This window comes from Eucyclogobius newberryi, unplaced genomic scaffold (assembly GCF_026437365.1).
Source record: "Eucyclogobius newberryi isolate DKJ021-1_F unplaced genomic scaffold, fEucNew1.0.hap1 SCAF_14, whole genome shotgun sequence".
NCBI classification, from domain to species: Eukaryota; Metazoa; Chordata; class Actinopteri; order Gobiiformes; family Gobiidae; genus Eucyclogobius; species Eucyclogobius newberryi.
Genome location: NW_027315768.1, coordinates 24,793,869 through 24,813,062, shown reverse-complemented (window position 1 = coordinate 24,813,062; position 19,194 = coordinate 24,793,869). Strand labels below are relative to the sequence as shown.

Below are 19,194 nucleotides of genomic sequence, written 5' to 3'. Positions count from 1 at the left end.
AATGAACTTGAGTCGTGTCAAATTAATCACTCTTCCCAACAATGGGCAGTGATATCAACAACTCAGCCTTATAAATACAGCATTCTATCAGTCTGAGGGAACAGAGAGTTGAGGAGTTGAAGTGTAAGTAATAACCACATTTGTGATATTTGTGGATTCATGTTTAGTGCAACTAATGTTTTCTTGTTTTGCAGGAAACTGGATGAAGAAGAAATGGGGAAGTTTGGAGTTTTGTTTCTGTTTTTAATGTTGCAGATTAGTAAAGGATGTGCTTCAGGTAAGACATTTTGATGCATTTTTTTGTCTAAACAAATGCTTTTGAATACTTTGTTTTTTTTAATCTCACACTGGAGAAACACAATTGTTACAGCTCTTACTACACTGTATTTAATCATGTATATATATATATATATATATATATATATATATATATATATTTATTTTTTTTTATTTTTATTTTTTTTAAGGTAAACGGAAAGAAGAAAGAAAGTATTAGTAATTGTCAATGTCAGTTTTAAGATGTGTGGACCAAACATAGTAGCTTCGATATCAGGTGGGGGGGGGTCTGTGGTCTCTTCATGCAGCACGTTTGAGGGAAAGTATTTATGACCTCAAAATAAAGGCTTTACCATTTCTATTGCATCCTAGTCTTATACCAAACCATTTAAACCATGCAGGCTTATTTGATTTGATTTATGGAAATAACTGGGGCCAATGTAAAAAATAATTGGTTTTAGTTGAGAAGTTATAATAAGATTATAATTATGAGATTAGAAACAGTTGTAAATAGATGATGGTTCTTTTTTTGCATTCTTATTTGACTGATGTAGACTGCAGGTTTCCCCACGTTTATCAATACAAATCTTCATGTTATAAGTGACTCTAAAAACACAAAGTAGGTTATGTATATCCAGAGTTTACAGTTTTGATTTATTCGTAGATGTGCATGTGACCGGCTGTGATGCCTGCCACGCTGAAGCCACCTGCCTGAAGCTGGAGGAGAGTGGAGACACCTCAAGCACGACCACAACACTATCCTGTTTGTGCAAAGATGGATTTGTTGGCGACGGGATCAACTGTTACGAAGTGAAAGAATGTGGCGCTGACTCCTCTTGCTGTAGCACAGGCTTTAAATGGTCCCCAAAACAGGGCTGTGTGGATGTAGATGAGTGCTCTCTCACGCCATCTCCCTGTGGTGCGTCTCAGCTCTGCCAGAACACACAAGGATCGTTCGAATGTGTCAAAAGTCCCGCTTTTCGCACAAGAGCGAGCCTGTTTGTACAAGCTGTGCAGTTTGGATGTGGTGGCATTACATGTCCGCATGGCATGGACTGCATTACTATCAATGGGACGTCCCGCTGTGCTGATCCCTGTGAGAACTACTCTGCTCTGGATGACCCCTGGCGAGCAACAGATAACCATCATGCAGGGCAACCTAAATGTGACAACGATGTTAACTGGCAGGGCTGGTATCGCTTATTTTTGTATGGTTCCAGTGCTCAAATACCAGAGAGCTGTGTAGAGGAGAATATGTGTGGTACCCATGCACCTATGTACATAACAGAGCCTCATCCCACTCAGTCCAATTACATCGAAAGACGTCAAGTTTGTGCAGCCTGGAGCTCCAGATGCTGCACCTTTGACCCCCCAAGTATCCACGTAAAGCTCTGCTATGGACATTACTATGTCTACAGACTTGTGAGACCAGACGTGTGTTTCCTTGCTTACTGTGCTGGTAATGTTTGAATTTGAACTTTACATTTTTGTGATAGTAAAAGGACACTGCTTACTGAATGTCTTAATCCTGGTTTTCAACAGAACCCACCATCAGTCATAATAATAGCACAGCTCCAACATATACTGATACCACTCCAGAAACTCACACCACCTCTGGGACAACAGTCACAGATTCAACTCACGTCACACGCACTACAGTGAACCCGACCATTCCAGAGAACAACAGCACAGGGGTGGAAGGGGAGGTGCGCCTGGCCAATGGAGGGAACAGCTCCTGCTCTGGACGAGTAGAGATCTTCCACCAGGGCCAGTGGGGCACTGTGTGTGATGACGCCTGGGACCTCCTCGATGCCCAGGTGGTGTGCAGGCAGCTGGGCTGTGGCAGGGTGCTCTCTGCTCCTTCTTCAGCTCGTTTTGGACAGGGCACCGGGCCCATTTGGATGGACGATGTGGAATGTACAGGAAGAGAGACTGAGCTTTCTCATTGTCGTCACAGGGGCTTTGGGAGCCACAATTGTAACCACTGGGAGGACGCCGGTGTGGTCTGTGAAGGTAAAGTAGAGTCTTAACAGGCTCTTGATATGTGGACTCATTGATCATGTGTCATTTATGACAATATGTACACAGTATGGATCTCAAATCTTAACACAATTTGGTTGTCTCCTCAGCCCTGTCTCCTGTGCGGTTGGTGAACTCTGCAGACCGCTGCTCGGGCAGAGTGGAGGTGTACCATAACAGGCACTGGGGCACAGTGTGTGATGATTCCTGGGAATTGAATGATGCAAATGTGGTTTGCAGGCAGCTGGGCTGTGGCAGGGCACGAGCTGCACCTCAAAATGCAGCTTTTGGTCAAGGCACAGGTCCCATCTGGATGGACGATGTCGACTGCTCTGGATCTGAGCCGTCAATAACAGACTGTCGCCACAACGGATTTGGAAATCATAACTGTGTTCACCACGAGGATGCAAGTGCTGTCTGTGAATGTAAGCCTTAAGTTTAAAATGGCTTTGTTTGTGAAGACGCTTTGTTCATCTTTGTTGTAAATCTGTCTTGTAGTGCGTGATCCAGAAATCCAAGTCTACCAGCTCATCTGTGGACAAGATCAAATCCAAGTTACTCTGAACAGAGCAACAGTGTCCTCCTCTGGTCTGGACCCACTGTCTGGTCACCTGGTGGACCGCAACTGCAGTCGATCCAGAGTGCAGAATAATACTGTGTGGTACGAGGTCGAGCCACGAGTAGGAGTCTGTGGAAACACCAGAAGCGTAAAGGCTCTTCACTGAACTGTTTTAAACTCTTATTATTAGTGCTGTTTGTGATTTCCTTTATTGTCTTTTAGACCAACCACACACACGTCATCTATACTAACAGCTTATTCCTCTATGGTCACAACAACTCTTTCCATGTCCCTGCAAGTCTCCCTTTCTCATGTGTGTATCCCCTGGAAATAGACGCCAGGCTCAATGCTGCTCTCAGACCCTTAGTGTAAGTCTGTGGACGCTGACAAAAAACACAATTAGCATACCTTATTGCTATAATTAAATCAATTTAAGTGGGGTTTTTTTCTCCTTCTTTACAGACCAACCGGTGGCATTGTTGCATCCGGCGAAGCCCCAAGAGCATTAATGTCTCTGTACCGGGACTCGAGCTTCTCCAGCACTTATCCGTCCGGCAGTGTGAGTTTGCCGGTGGGCCAGCCGCTGTATGTCGGTGTCTATGTGGAGGAGAACGATATCAATTTTGTGACTGTTCTGGACGACTGCTACGTAACATACACCTCCAACCCAAATGACCCAATGAGACAGCCTCTGATCCAAAACAAGTATGTGTTTCTACAGTATAAGAACTATAATAACAGGTTTAACAGCATACTATATTGTCATTTTTATCCCGTAGGTGTTCGTCTGACCCGCGGCAGGTGTCAGTGGTTGAGAGTGGGACTTCTCTTCGAGCTCGTTTCTCTGCTCTCTTCTTTGAGCCCCAGGGTCAGTACAGGATGGTCTACCTCCACTGCCAACTCAATCTGTGCAACCCCGGCCCTTGTGTCCCAGTAAGTCTCTCCACTACATCATTATATGAACACAAGATACTGTCAGCAGCGTGTCATATTGGGGGAAAACACTGGTAATGCAATGGGAAACACAACTAATTCATTCATCCAGTTTTAATTCTACGACCAGTTGTATTAAACAGTGTCTCTTTATTGGTTGACAGTCCAATATTTTATTTTATTTTATTATAGTGGTAAATATGCAATATGCCTAAATAGTTTTGTTCAATTTCTGTGTCTTTCCTTGAACAGGTTTGCTCTGGAAGGGCACGTCGCTCAGTTTCTGAAGGTGTAGCAATGCAGCCACTCACCATTGGACCCATCACATGTGAGTAACACACAACTTCATCATTCATTATTAAACAATTCAATTAATATTGTTTTCTTCTCTTTACAGGGGGAACTAACTGAATGTGTTTTATGCTTTCTGCAAATATATCTATGTTACTCTCTGTCACTGCAATGGCTCAGAGCAGCAAGACAATAATAGCCTGCAAATGAATGCAAGATTTGTTTCATTGTTTTGTCATAAACACTTGGGCATTTATATAGAAATAAATAAAAAATATCGATTCAAGTGGGTGTAATCCCCTCTTTATTGATTTATTTATCTTCTTGTTTTACCTTGGAAATATAGTGAAGAAGCAAAATTTTCAAGGGCCTTTGATATTTAACATGCATAGAGAAAAGTTATACGTATATCAAATTTTTAAAACCCCTTCCTCACCCTCCGCGGGCGGTCTCTATTCAACTCCTGCGCAGTATCTTACCTGTTCCTAGTACTGGCACAGGCCTTCTCCAGCTCCTCTCTGAGGCCTTGGTATTTCTTTAGTTTCTCATGTTCCTTTTTCCGGGTGTTACCGTCCCATGGTACTACACCACGACTTTCCTCTGCACCTTGTCGACCACCACTATGTCCGGCTGGTTCGCCATTACCATTCGGTCTGTATCTGGAAGTCCCAGAGGACCTTGGCTTGTAGTCTGTCATTTTCAGCTGTGTGAGTTTGCTCATGTTTGCGTACCTAGCAGAGGTGACAAAAGTGTGTACTTTTACTGAAGTTCACTACTCATCAAAATATACAATTACAAAAATTAAATAACTTAAATAAATTGTCACTGTACATTTGGAGTGGGTTCTTCTGCCATTGCACAGTTTCTAGTTTAATCCTCATTGTCATTATTTCAGTGTCTCACTTTGAAAACACTGGACAATCTGCTGCATCCTTATTAAAATAGGATCCTGTTAAATTGAATGGCATCAACAGCACTAAACTGCAGACAGTGTAAAGAATGTAAGTCATTGTCCTTGAAAGGCTGAACATTGAGAGGGCCAGAACACACTTATTTTAGCACTCGTTCACTTTATAAGACACTACAGATTTTTATGGAGGACACACACTTATTGGCAAGACAGAGTGCGTGATGCCTAAGCCTGGACAGGAATTCTAATGCACACTGTTTGATGTCTTTAAAGAGTCCAGACGACAATAATTAGTTGTAAATTATTATCTTTTCCATTTCAGCTCCAAAGATTACACTTCAACAATATGTGTGCGATAAAAATGTCTCTCAATATATGCTTGTTTTTATAAAAAGTCATGAAAGTTCTTACATTTACTAGAGTCATCTGAGTTCAAAAAATCTTCCAAAAGCTTCTGGACTTTCATTCCTACTTTTGGTCTCACTGTTCAAGATTATTTCCAAATTATCGTCGGCAGTTAAAGATTAGGAAAAGGGGAGCACTTCCAGGATCAGAAAATCAACCGTTTTATGTGGAATATACTTTATTTATTCATTCGAAACAAGCTCTGAAACCATGAGAGTGCTCTGAACTTGTTTTCCTGGTACATTCCTGCAGAGATGTGTGACTTTCTTTTACAGTGTACAATAAGTAACCTGATCTCTTATTGAAACAACGCAGTGACTGATGGACGTCATTGCAGAGAAGTGCAGGGGTGTGTCCAAACACTTCAAAATCTTTAAAATAATGCCTTACAGTACAGTTAACCACACTGGAAAATTAAGATGGATGGCCCAGGAATTGAAAAACAGCCTGGGGTCAAAGTTGGCTCATCATTCTCGCACACAGCTTGCATTGTCACTTCCTTACAGCATCTACAGGGTGTACGCAGACATATTACTGTAAAACGTTGACAGGCATTGCTCATATTAAGTTGCCAAAAATCTCACATGTTTTATTGGATGGAGTATCATCGATGGCAGTATAGTCTCTGTGGCATCTCAGACTCATCATGAGGTATGTGTGAGGGAAGAAAATGAGCTGATGCCTAAAATAAATACAGTAACATAATAGTATAATTTTCTAGAAAAGATGAAAACATTATTAACCAAAACGATTGTAACTTCAATAGAACAGAGATGATTGTGAACACATTTTGATATATTGTTTTTAAGGTTAGGTAGAATTAGTCTTAGTAGATGAATCAGTGCCTCAGAAGGAACTGAGTCTTGTTTTATGAATGTACTATGAACTTATAATTTTATAATTTTACCACCTAACATATCAGGCCTTAATTAGGGCTAAACATGGTCCAAACTGCAGAGAGCCACTTTCTTCAGTGAAAAACCTCTGAATGACTCTCTATGGTCGCAGTACTTTATGTTTTGTCTTGTAGCTTTACACGTCCAAAGAAAGGCTAAAGAATGCATGTGCTACAATGGTACCGTTAGAGAGTAATCCAATGAATCACTGCGTTGGGAGTTGACTGGAATTGGTGTGTTGGCCGCCTTGGAAAATAAGCACTTACGTCTGCTGAGAACCTGTCCAAAACATATAGCCATCGCTCTCTGTGTCGAAACAACTTTAACTCACATCTCTGACTGTTTGAATGGAAACGATGTCTATGGCAAGTCTGTGGTGATTCTATGATGAAAAACCTATATAAAACTCTAAGGTGAATAGTCATGTGTTTTCATGTTGTTTGTGGTATGCTCTTTTTAAACTTCAAGTCCAAATTTTACATTTTTGCCTATAGTGAAAAATGAAATACAGTGATAATCATACATGTGAGTAAATTGTTCATCTTTATGTGTCAATATCTGACTGGAATTTGTCTTTCAACAACGTGTCTCATACTTGTATACTGACTTATTAAATTCATTATATTTGTTTAAGCATCTTGGTGACTTAAAGCTGCATTGCCCGATTTTCAAACCGCAAAAGGAAGCACATGAAATTATTTAGAGCAGCTTTTTCAGTTCCCAACACTCAATCATAGCAACGCTTACGGCTCTTTCATCTAAGTTTGTGATAAAAAAATAAAAAAAAACACATACCAATATCACAAAGTTCTGCTTTTATATTACTCTATGGGGAAAAACTAAACTTACAAGGTCGGATACCCTTTAGCTTTAGGCAATTTGAGTTAAATGGACGTGTTGCTTTTACAGTGAATGTAAATCCGTTCTGCTGACACATGTGCAGTGGTTGCCGTGTTGCCAAGTGGCCGCTCTGATGATCATGACATATTGACAGAGCCTCCACAGGGACCCACCGAGGCCCTGTTGCTTTTGCCTGGGCCTGGGGTGAGAGGATCCCGCTTTGGGGAGATGTAGCCCGGGCCTGATGACGCCGGTGGGCCCGGTGGATGAGGATGGATGAGGACATTGGACTGTCAGCGCCGCGGAGGTCGAGCCGGAGCTGTCAGGAGGAGACGAGAGAGGAGAGAGACGCTGAAGATCTCAACAGGCAAGCAGAGAGTTCGTCTGTATGTCACCGGGGACGCACGGATACTTGTGTGCAAGCGATGCTGTATCTGCAGGATGTTGCAGGAATTTTGATATAATTTGGATGTGTGTCGTGGGAACATTTTGGAAGAACGTCACGGAAATGGGTTTCAAGAGAATATCAGTCAGGATGATTGAGAAACACTGTTGTAAACTGAGACTACCGCTGTTGTGATTTTGGGCGTTACAAAAATAAATTGAATTAAAATGAATACAGCGCTTTTCTACCTTCAAGGCACTCAACGCACTTTACATCAAGGAATCACTGCGGGGATCGAGTTAAGTGTCTTGCCAAAGGACACGATGGCAGTATTCACCTGAGGCCGCTGCGATAGTACTGCCAACCTGTGGGCCAGTGGATCTGACCGCTTTACCAAGGATGTTTGTGTGGTAAAACTGTTAAAATAGACAGCTCATTTGCAAAAACAGTGCCTTTTGAAATGCTGATGCTTGCAAACTACTAGTAATATTATTGTGTTCAAAAGCCAAATCTATTTTTGTGCAATAAAAATCCAATTCCATTCTTCCTGAATCCACTCATACTTATTTTACCTTGAACCTGTAAAAATAACCATTGAACTTAAATTAAAAAAAATCATCAAGAGCTTCTAACCAGATTACATTTAATAAAGCATTGAAGTTAACGCATAAAAAAAAAACATTTCCCATGTTAAAAGTGTACTTACACCTAAACTAGAAGTGAAATGGAGATAAATATATATATTCTCCAACAAATTGCTGCTTCCGTTTCCTGTTCTAAATCCTTTCAGGTAAAGAATGTGAAAAGTCATGCTCATGTTCCATAGACGCTCTATTGACATTGTTTTACTTGTTCAGATTGGAAGTATCAATTTAATGCAATTTGAAGAAAAGAAAAATCAATCGTAGCAAACAGCCCTTTCAACTCTCCCTGCTGAGTAACCAATCGATCGAAAAATGCATCACATAACTTAGAGTCACAAAATGGCAATGATCAAATGACTGCAATCTCTAAAGAGTAATCTTATACTTAAATCAATCAATTGATTAAATATTATGTAACATTCCCCACTCCTTAGCCTGACATGGATTGGTACATGGTTCAACAAGTGACATGTTTTTGCAATTAATCTACACAAGTACATTTTTTCTTTTCTTATATAACATTCTCAGAGCAGTTTCAGACTCCATATTGCGTAACAGTACTCTTATTTGACTAAAGGTTTTGGCTCCTCTTACAACTGTGAGTAACAACAATTACCGGTTAGCAACAGAAAGATTTGAACATTTGTGTTTCTTAAACTGCCTCGTTAGATATGATTGTTTTGACAGCATTTTGTGGTCCGTCCTTATAGTAGATTATGAACATTGTTTGATGTTTTGTCCTTCTAATTACATCATCGTCATATACATATCACATGTTGCATTATAATTCAGATGCTACATTCAGACAGTTACTCGAGTAATTTCTTGCTCCACGACTTTGCTTTTTGTGATATTATTTCAGAACCAACAGTACTCTTACTTTAGTACACTTGTTGGCTATTCTACTATTACGATACTATTTCTCTTGCGCTGGCTTGACCGTGGGCACCTGGGGGGCCACTTTAGATGATTGGAGTTGTTGATAAGAGCCCAGTGTGAGACAGCCATTGATTTCACTGTCTTTCTCTGCTGTTGTGCTCAGGCCTCAAGGCTGCAGCATCAGCTCGGAATCCCACCACAGTCGCAGCGCGCTGGAATCCATGTGTTACAATAGCAATCAATAAGACCCTCTGCTGGAGCGCCCAATGCCCCCTCTCCCTGCGGGTCTGCCTGCCCCACAGGCCGTGCAGCCCACTGACTCGACGCAAGAACAAGCTGCGCTCATTATTGGAGTGTTCACTTCACTGATAGATGGAGGGGCGATACATAAACATGCACACAGTCCATTCAGCCACTAAGGGGTACTAAACACCTGAATATTTCTAAGCATTATATCCAGTTTTACAGTAAGACGATCAATTTATCTACCTTGCATTTATTCAAATGTTTTTATTGCTGGAAATGTCATTGAAAACATGCATTCTTATTATGAGTGGGGTAGCCTTTTCACAGATCTGACCTTTAACTCGATGGAGAAATAGATTTATTCCAAATTTTGGATTATTCCAGGCAAAGCGATAACTCCTCCACTGCGTTTGACTGTTCACTTCTCTCTCATTCCCATTTCATGTGCAGTTGTCCGGTCTAATAAAGCCTAAGGGCCAAAAAAATCCTTCTTTTTTTATTTTGTATTGCAAATTAAATGCAGTATCCTTATATAATGGGCGGCATTGGTTCAGTGGTAGAGTGGATCGAATCCCGCTCTGGACATGGCCATCCTTGGTGGAGCGACCAGATCCAGTGGCCCACAGACTGGCACTGCCTCGGGTGAATACTGCCGTTGTGCTCAGGCCTCAGTCTTGGGCAAGACTCTTAATCAGCCTTTATCATGTGCAATAACACCAGCACAAATCATTTAAAGATGCGCTAAGTCACTTTTTCTCCTTAAACTGGGCAAAAAAGTAAGTTTTAACTCCACCAACCCTCTGTCATGTCGGCTGTTGTAGCCTGTGTGAGCCAATAAAATCACTTGTTTTTCAGGATGGGGAAAAAAATCTTAATAAATGAATACGGCCCATGTGGGAATTGTGGCCTGGCAAGTTGTCATTCTGTCCGACTCTGCACCTTATCCTCTAATTGGGTTACGTGGGTCCAGAAAGGAAGTTGTCAAGCTTCAGGGGTTTTTACACACGACTGGTCATCCAACCACGGCACAGTGCGCTGACCATTTAAGGTGACGCCCCCCAGAGGCCATTTAAGGTACAGCTGTGCCATGAGTCACACCAGGAGCAACACTTCCCAGATTGTGAGGTGATAGGGCGACAAAAGGCAAAGGCCACACTGCTTGGTATTATTGGACTTTTACAGCTTTCTCTAGGAAAAAAAAATGCTGCTGGTGGTGCAATATCTTCCACCTCAAAAGCTTCACAGGACAAAATTGGATAGTTTTAGAATCATCTTGATCTTTCTCATAAGTAGTATAAAACCGCATGGTAACATAAAAAAATACTATTTATATTCTGTTGAAAATGAGTGAAAATGTAGTTTTTTATTATCATTGTGGGATGTAAATTGGTACAGATTGTCATGACTTTAAGTAGAATCAGAACAACACTCATTAGAGCACAGTTTGTGCCGTGTTACATTATAACTGAATGAATGAAGTAGCAGACATGCTCTTTAAATTCTGTGCGCTGAAGAATGTTTATTGAATGGGAAATGAAACATGAAATCAGCAGCCAGATCCTTGTCTTTTACTTGTGACATTATGCAGTGGATTCACTTTGACATTTCTTGGTAGTCAATATTATATTTGTACACAAAATCGGCTTACACCAGCCCTCCAATGTAATTTAATGATTTTCAGGTTCTGCTGCTGTTATGGTGCATTGGAAAGTAAAAGAGCTTTGAAATGTATTGAGTCAAACATAATAATCCACTTTGACATAGATTTTTCCGTCCAATTTTAAGCCAAGCCTGAAGTAATGCTGCTGCAATAGGGCCACCCTGTACGCACAGATGTGGTCCACCTGCTGGGACCGGGACACTGACTTATGGGCCCTGGGTCAAAGCTGCTCTCTTTTGATCCAGGAGAATGTGCTAAGGCTAGCAGATGCTAATCAGTGTCCAGACATTAAAGGCATAATACGTAACTTTTTTTTTGGGGGCCAAAAAATAAACTAAAACAAAAGCATGTTTTTTCTTCTTTCAATTTAATTCTGGATGGTTTTATTGCACTAATGGATAAAAACATACATCCTTACGTTGAGCTGCAATTTCACAAACCTGCTTCTTGTTCTGTTCACAACACAACAGCTGTAAACTTAGCTGTACATTTTGTGTACATACTAAATCTATCTTTATCTTATAGTATAATTAAATTGTTTTTCTTTAATACATGCCTTACTTGATTTGATACATCTTGCTTGTAATATTTTGTTGTATGTTGCACTGAATCACCAAAGCAGGTCCTAGCCTGTGAATTATGTTCACTGAAAATGGCAATAAACCTTCTCTGATTCTGATGACTTGGCCTGGAGGAGTCTCTTCTTGCTTGTTTCTATTGAAATGTTACTGTAATAGTCCTATGAGCAGATATAATATGGTATTAAACATGTCTATCTCCGTGAAGAATTTCCATGAAAATCTGGAGTATGCTTTTTCAACTTTATATTCTATGGAATTATTAATATTGCAGGTGATTTATCAACTCCATAAAGTTACACACTGCAGCTTTAATGACAGTTACATAGAACACGGCAAGTAATGGTCAGCAATCCGTTACGTCAATCAACTTGAATGACCCATGTTAAAGTAATGCTAATGCTTTTATCATCCTGTCTGTACCATTCATTTGACATCATTTATACACTTAATTGGTCATCTTAATTTATTTTTTTCATCTTCATATTTGTTTTAGTTGTTTTCATGCAGCATAGGTCTAATTCCACCCTGCCTGTCTATGCATGTTGTGTGTAATGTGTATCTAAAAGCAGCTACAGTCTGCAGCGACTCTCGGGGAATTGAAATTAATGAGTGTAATCAGAAGCAAACAGCGAGCCAGGCAAGGGCAATTAATAGAGGCGTGCGAGTGGAGCAGGCTGAGCAGGCAGGGCTGGAGCTGGAGAGATGCAGGATTAAGATGCTTCCACAGCAGATGTCCACAGAGGAAGAGAGGCAAGCGCAGGACAGCCTGGCATCCGCACTCATCCGCCCATCCACCAACTGGACCCTCACTCAGCCAGGCACAGTCCAGGCTCCTGGCACGGCCCCGATAACACCCTCCCTCTGTTTGAATGTGTGGAGCAGGCCCAGCAGGACACATGCACTGCATATGAAAGAGCGCCGCACCACACTGGAGCCTCTGTGAGCGAGACACAAAGAGATAAAGAAGAAAAGGAAGAGGTCATTGTGTGGAGTTCAAGAGCAGCTCAATATGAGGGATGTTTCAGAGATCGGTATATTTACTTTACGCCAGGCTTGTCAAAGAATGAGAATCTGATACTAATTAATTAATACCAAAACTGAAAATGTTACCTTTCCAGAATAGTTGAGTGTCTGCGTGATGTCACGCAGACACTATATGTTCTTGTATTGTGAAACAAATTTATTATTATATTTTCCATGTTTTCCATTTAGCCAGTTTCAACTCCTTAACGCTTCAACCGATTTCAACATGTTACACCTCATTATGATCGCTTTCACAGTAGTACGTGTGCTATTACTTTGTGTGTGCTTTATTCTTTAGAATTTTGTGACGGAGCCAGTCGAGAGAGAGAGAGAGAGAGAGAGAGAGAGAGAGAGAGAGAGAGAGAAAGAGAGAGAGAGAGAGAGAGAGAGAGAGGGAGAGGGGGGGAGAGGGAGGGAGAGGGAGGGAGAGAGTGTGAGAGAGGGTGAGAGGGGGGGAGAGGGAGAGAGAGAGAGAGAGAGAGAGAGAGAGAGAGAGAGAGAGAGAGAGAGAGGGGGCGAGAGGGGGGGAGAGGGGGAGAGAGAGAGAGAGAGACGCAGACACTCCAGCAATGGCTTCAGCCATTGCAGATTTTCTAGTTTTAGAATGATCTTGAGGTTTATCAGAACTAAGAGAGAAAATATAGCCGCAAGCGGCAATGATCGGCCCTCGCTACGCCGCCGCCACGCCGCAAGAGGAGGGGGCGCTAACGCGCCCCAATTGTCCTTTTATTACGCCTACTGCTGAATCTGTGACGCTGTCACATCTTCTCCCCTTTGTTTTACCATCAAAAAGCAATTTTATTTTGAATTCTTGGCAAAATGTGCGGCTTTGCCGCACAGACACAGTGACTCTTTGAATGAAAATGTGGATACCTTTTGATGGTTCACCCCTGAAGATGAGTCTCACCAAATTTCAGGTTAATATGTCTAACGCCCTGGGAGGAGTTTGTGAAAGTCTAAAGTGTAAACATGTTCTGGCGATTTCCCCATTGGAATAACATGGGAGGTTTTGGTCATCGCTACGGCAACGCCATAACAATTATGACATGGGTCTCACTGACTTTTTTGATGGGGATGCCAAAATTGAGTTGTGTGTCAAATTTCAGATAATTTCGCAAAACTAAACATTCAACCTCCATATAAAATCTGTAGGGGGCGCTGTGGTGCCAAATAAATTTATTTCACTTCAAGTAGGTTTAGGGCAAAGAGTTTAACAACTGATTCTAATTTGACGCAATTCGGACTTTATCTGCGCAAACGGCAGAAATTTTAAATATGGGAGATTTCTGAAATTCTAGCTACAGTTTGCGGCTTCGCCGCACAGAGACCGTGAGAGGTATCAATGTAATTTAGATAACTTTTGATGTCCCACTCCTCAGTAGCATTTTCACAAAATTTCAGCTTTTTAGGGCCAACGCCCTGGGAGGAGTTCGTAAAAGTACGACGTTTGGAAAAACTCCGAAGTCATGTTTAGCCATTTTTGAAGCAATATGGCCGACATTTGGTTGGGCAGACGGCGTTGCCGTAATAATATTTTTTACTTCTCTTGTCACCATCTACCTCTGCGCCAAATTTCATGATTCTACGATCAGATTTTTTTTGGGTCATTTCCCATCCCTCAATGCATTTTTGGTACATTTGGGGGCGCTGACGCGCCAATTTTTTTATTTTAGAAAAGGGAAATAGCCAGAATGTAGAGAGGCACGATTTTTAGAGGTGTGCAAATTTTTGTGACTTTTCGTCAATGTTCACTGGGTGAAAAATAGGGGGGTTGGTCCCGAGAAGAAGAAGAAAGAATAATATTCCGATGCGAAAACAATGTTTCCCATTTTTCAAATATCATAAACTATACATTTTCGGAAAGCGCTCGCGCTTTCCTACCTCATGGTGTGGGTCCCTGGTCACTGACGGGTACTTTCGATAATTTTGAGTGGGCTCCGCCCACTTTGTGTTTTTGGCCCTCTATACAGTAATAATGTTAAATTTTTGCATTACATGCTTATATGCACGGAACATGCAAGAGATGGGGAACGTATTCGTGAGCTACTTAGCGCAAATGAGTGCTTTATATGAGTGCTTCGCGGTCGTCATCCCAATGTAAAGTGCTCGTTTAGTGCAAACTTTTGCACGGGCTTCGCCCGTTTACAACGGTAATGTTCCATTTTCCTACAACTAATTAGCATGCACGGGGCGTGCATGAGTGGAGGAGTGCGTTAGTGAGTGTTTGGAAGTGGGCGAGCGCTTCGCGCTCGATTTCGTGCGCATTACGTGCGCACTTTCGCAGCCGTGCTTCGCACGGCCTTACGAGACTAATAGGCCTCTCGCCAGCTTGTGGCGCTCGGGCCTAATAAGAAGAGTATATAAATATAGCCGCAAGCGGCAATGATCGGCCCTCGCCACGCCGCCGCCACACCGCCGCCACGCCGCAAGAGGAGGGGGCGCTAACGCGCCCCAATTGTCCTTTTATTACGCCTACTGCTGAATCTGTGACGCTGTCACATCTTCTCCCCTTTGTTTTACCATCAAAAAGCAATTTTATTTTGAATTCTTGGCAAAATGTGCGGCTTTGCCGCACAGACACCGTGACTCTTTGAATAAAAATGTGGATAACTTTTGATGGTCCACCCCTGAAGATGAGTCTCACCAAATTTCAGGTTAATAGGGCTGACGCCCTGGGAGGAGTTTGTGAAAGTCTAAAGTGTAAACATGTTCTGGCGATTTCCCCATTGGAATAACATGGAAGGTTTCGGTCATCGTTACGGCAACGCCATAACAATTATGACATGGGTCTCATTGACTTTTTTGATGGGGATGCTAAAATTGAGTTGTGTGTCAAATTTCATATAATTTCGCAAAACTAAACATTTAACCTCCATATAAAATCTGTAGGGGGCGCTGTGGCGCCAAATGAATTTATTTCACTTCAAGTAGGTTTAGGGCAAAGAGTTTAACAACTGATTCTAATTTGACGCAATTCGGACTTTATCTGCACAAACGGCAGGAATTTTAAATTTGGGAGATTTCTGAAATTCTAGCTACAGTTTGCGGCTTCGCCGCACAGAGACCGTGAGAGGTATCAATGTAATTTGGATAACTTTTGATGTCCCACTCCTCAGTAGCATTTTCACCAAATTTCAGCTTTTTAGGGCCAACGCCCTGGGAGGAGTTCGTAAAAGTACGACGTTTGGAAAAACTCCGAAGTCATGTTCAGCCATTTTTGAAGCAATATGGCCGACATTTGGTTGGGCGGACGGCGTTGCCGTAATAATATTTTTTACTTCTCTTGTCACCATCTACCTCTGCGCCAAATTTCATGATTCTACGATCAGATTTTTTTTGGGTCATTTCCCATCTCTCAATGCATTTTTGGTACATTTGGGGGCGCTGACGCGCCAATTTTTTTTTATTTTAGAAAAGGGAAATAGCCAGAATGTAGAGAGGCACGATTTTTAGAGGTGTGCAAATTTTTGTGACTTTTCGTCAATGTTCACTGGGTGAAAAATAGGGGGGTTGGTCCCGAGAAGAAGAAGAAGAAGAAGAAAGAATAATATTCCGATGCGAAAACAATGTTTCCCATTTTTCAAATATCATAAACTATACATTTTCGGAAAGCGCTCGCGCTTTCCTACCTCATGGTGTGGGTCCCTGGCCACTGACGGGTACTTTCGTTAATTTTGAGTGGGCTCTGCCCACTTTGTGTTTTTGGCCCTCTATACAGTAATAATGTTCAATTTTTGCATTACATGCTTATATGCACGGAACATGCAAGAGATGTGGAACGTATTCGTGAGCTACTTAGCGCAAATGAGTGCTTTATATGGAATGTAAAGTGCTCGTTTAGTGCGCACTTTTGCACGGGCTTCGCCCGTTTACAACGGTAATGTTCCATTTTCCTACTACTAATTAGTATGCACGGGGCGTGCATGAGTGAAGGAGTGCGTTAGTGAGTGTTTGGAAGTGGGCGAGCGCTTCGCGCTCGATTTCGTGCGCACTACGTGCGCACTTTCGCAGCCGTGCTTTGCACGGCCTTACGAGATTAATAGGCCTCTCGCCAGCTTGTGGCGCTCGGGCCTAATTATTATTAATAAGTATTTTCTATATATATCATAATGATTATGTATGTTCTATGTTTGTTATATTATATGTTTGCATGTGATTTTAATGCGTCTTGTCCAAAGCATGTTGAATTACAAATACACTTGCCTTCCCCTGTGAAAAACATGAGTTAGGAATAAGATAAGATAAGCAAGAGGGTTTCAGCTAGTATCAACCAAACGACTACCATACATTTGTGTGTGAAGTTCGATTTGACGCAAGTCCGGGCAGCATCGGCCCAGTGAGTCTGAGCAACGAGCAGAGATAGAGAAGTCTATGAATGTCTGTTGGATTCACCACCTGCTTCTCTCCATGGAAATGTTCCACAGTGTTATCAAACCCTTCTCTCTTAAAAGTGTGCGAAAAGAATCTGGAAAAACATGATACTTGGCTCACTCTTCCCATATCTGACCTGTAACTGGACTTGGTGGTGTAATGCCATACTGCGGAACATTCTATGAGCAATAACATCTCTATGGAGACCATGAGGTCTCCAATGAGGGCAATGAGGGCAACTTGAATGAGTTCTTCTTCAAACACCCTATTACTTTAGTGATTCGAATGATCAGCAGTGTATGTGAGTGAGCGCGACGTTCTGCTCACCGCTGCAGATGTGAAAGTTGACATCACCGCTCTCACTGAACATGAATGGACAGTGCGGCCATGAATGTGGCTTGTGTTGACCTGACCGGTGTCTCCTTACACGCGCATCATTATGTCACGTAAACAGAGGAAACGTGAGAGTGGCGGGGGAGCGGACCATGTTCAGAGACAGGCCCGGCTCTGAGAGAAGAGAACCCAGACAGTGACAGTGTAGTTTAACTTCAGTTGGAGGCAACAACAGGCCGCTTCTGAGCACAGCTGGGACCAATGTGTTTGTGTACACAAGCGCCGATATATGTGGATGTGATGAACACACCCAACCAAGCCAGTTTCAATCAGAGAACCACAGAGGAACGCCAGGTTAGAGAGACAGAGCCAACAAATGCACTCAAGCAACAATTTTGTCAAAAGTATTTGTTGGGAAAATTATAGTGTGTCTGGATATAATCAGACAGATACAATATTTAAAAAAAAAAAATGTCTGTTTCAAAAATAAATGTACCAGTTTGCTGTTGTTATCCAAGAAAAAAAAAAGTAATTTCTACCTTTACCTTTAATCACCTTTATTTAGAAATACCAGATTGAGTTGTTAGTTGCTGATCAATAAAATACTGCACCATGCAATATATTATATTAGGATAATAAAAAAACCAAGAAACATATTGTGCCCTTTTCCCAACCTACGGGTTTTGCAACCATTCCAGTCAAACATATGATGCAATAAAACTACTTTTAAAAGCACAAAGTATTCAAAAAGTTTCTTATAACACACATTTTATCAAGACTTTAACATCAGGAGAACCCACCAAACAATAAGAAGAGGTTTTACGTGATCCCAGAACATAAATGGTCAAGTCTCCTCCCATTAAGAACTAAAAGTCAATTGAAATAAAAAGGGAGACATGAGTTTGTAGTTAAAGCTGACCTCAAGGCCGGTTTTGTGCTGTTAAACCTGCTTTGTCCTTGTGTAATAGCCTTGAAATGTAAATGTTATTACTTCCATTTGCTGGCATCTTAAGTCAATGTACCTTTCCAGGAAACTACTTAGTGGATCTACAGGTATCTCGCCGCGGACCTCCACAACAAACAGATGTAAGGACACTCAAAACAGAAGTGTCATTGCCAACCAGAGCTCTCCTAAAACAACAAACGTCTTTCATGCAAAACATGCGACTACAACTGGGAATACTGTTTACTTTGGCAAACAGAAGAGCTGAACAGGGAATATAGGTTAAAGTGTAAGACTTTATGGGGAATTTCCAAGTCATTTACTAACCTCTTATATCCAAGAAGGAAAGTTTATGAAGTCATCCTAATTTATAAAGGTTACTGAGACGTGACAGGGAATTTAAGTAATACTTGAGCGTTAAAATGGTAGAATCGGCTTTTGTCCAGAGAGCTGTTCACCATTCAGTTTTAATCTGATTTAGAGTCTTCCATTTACAGTTTGAAGTGACATAAATCATTTCAATATATTCTCTGTAATCCAGTTTATATCACTGCAACTGTTGGTCAAAACTACAAAACTATATAGATGATAAAAGCTCTTAATTGAGGATATAAATTCACATAAAGAGCTATTCATTTGTCTCTCTTGAGCTGTTTCAATGACTCATTTTGTGCACATTTATTGTCAAGAACCCAGCACATTGTCTTTCAGCTGTTTATGTTTTAGCACTATTCCTCAAAGGTGTTAATCCTCAGTTTCTGTTCTTGGCAAATGAAACACTTCCAGGTCAAGTTCAACTCAACCAGTCACACTTTCATTCACTTCTCCAGCTAAAGAATGTTTTTTTTTTTTACCACCAGGACAAATATAATTGCTTATTGACTGACTCTGTTGTCGTTCATAAATCCCGCTCGTTATAGTCCACAGGGCCCAGAGCGTGGCCGTCTCTGACACCTTCACAAGAACAAATGAATTACTGACACTTCAATAACATGCTTTT

The 19,194-nt window shown here is 41.5% G+C and overlaps 1 protein-coding gene across 1 annotated transcript; it reads left to right on the top strand.

Moving 5' to 3' along the window:
* Positions 1-200: 200 nt before the first annotated feature.
* LOC140359882 (uncharacterized) lies at positions 201-4,332 on the top strand. Its single transcript, XM_072445107.1, has 10 exons — positions 201-277; positions 941-1,274; positions 1,964-2,289; positions 2,406-2,720; positions 2,794-3,002; positions 3,077-3,222; positions 3,317-3,559; positions 3,634-3,787; positions 4,040-4,115; positions 4,185-4,332. The coding sequence occupies exons 1-10, from the start codon at positions 214-216 to the stop codon at positions 4,196-4,198; spliced, it is 1,881 nt and encodes a 626-aa protein (XP_072301208.1). The 5' UTR covers positions 201-213; the 3' UTR covers positions 4,199-4,332.
* Positions 4,333-19,194: the final 14,862 nt, after the last annotated feature.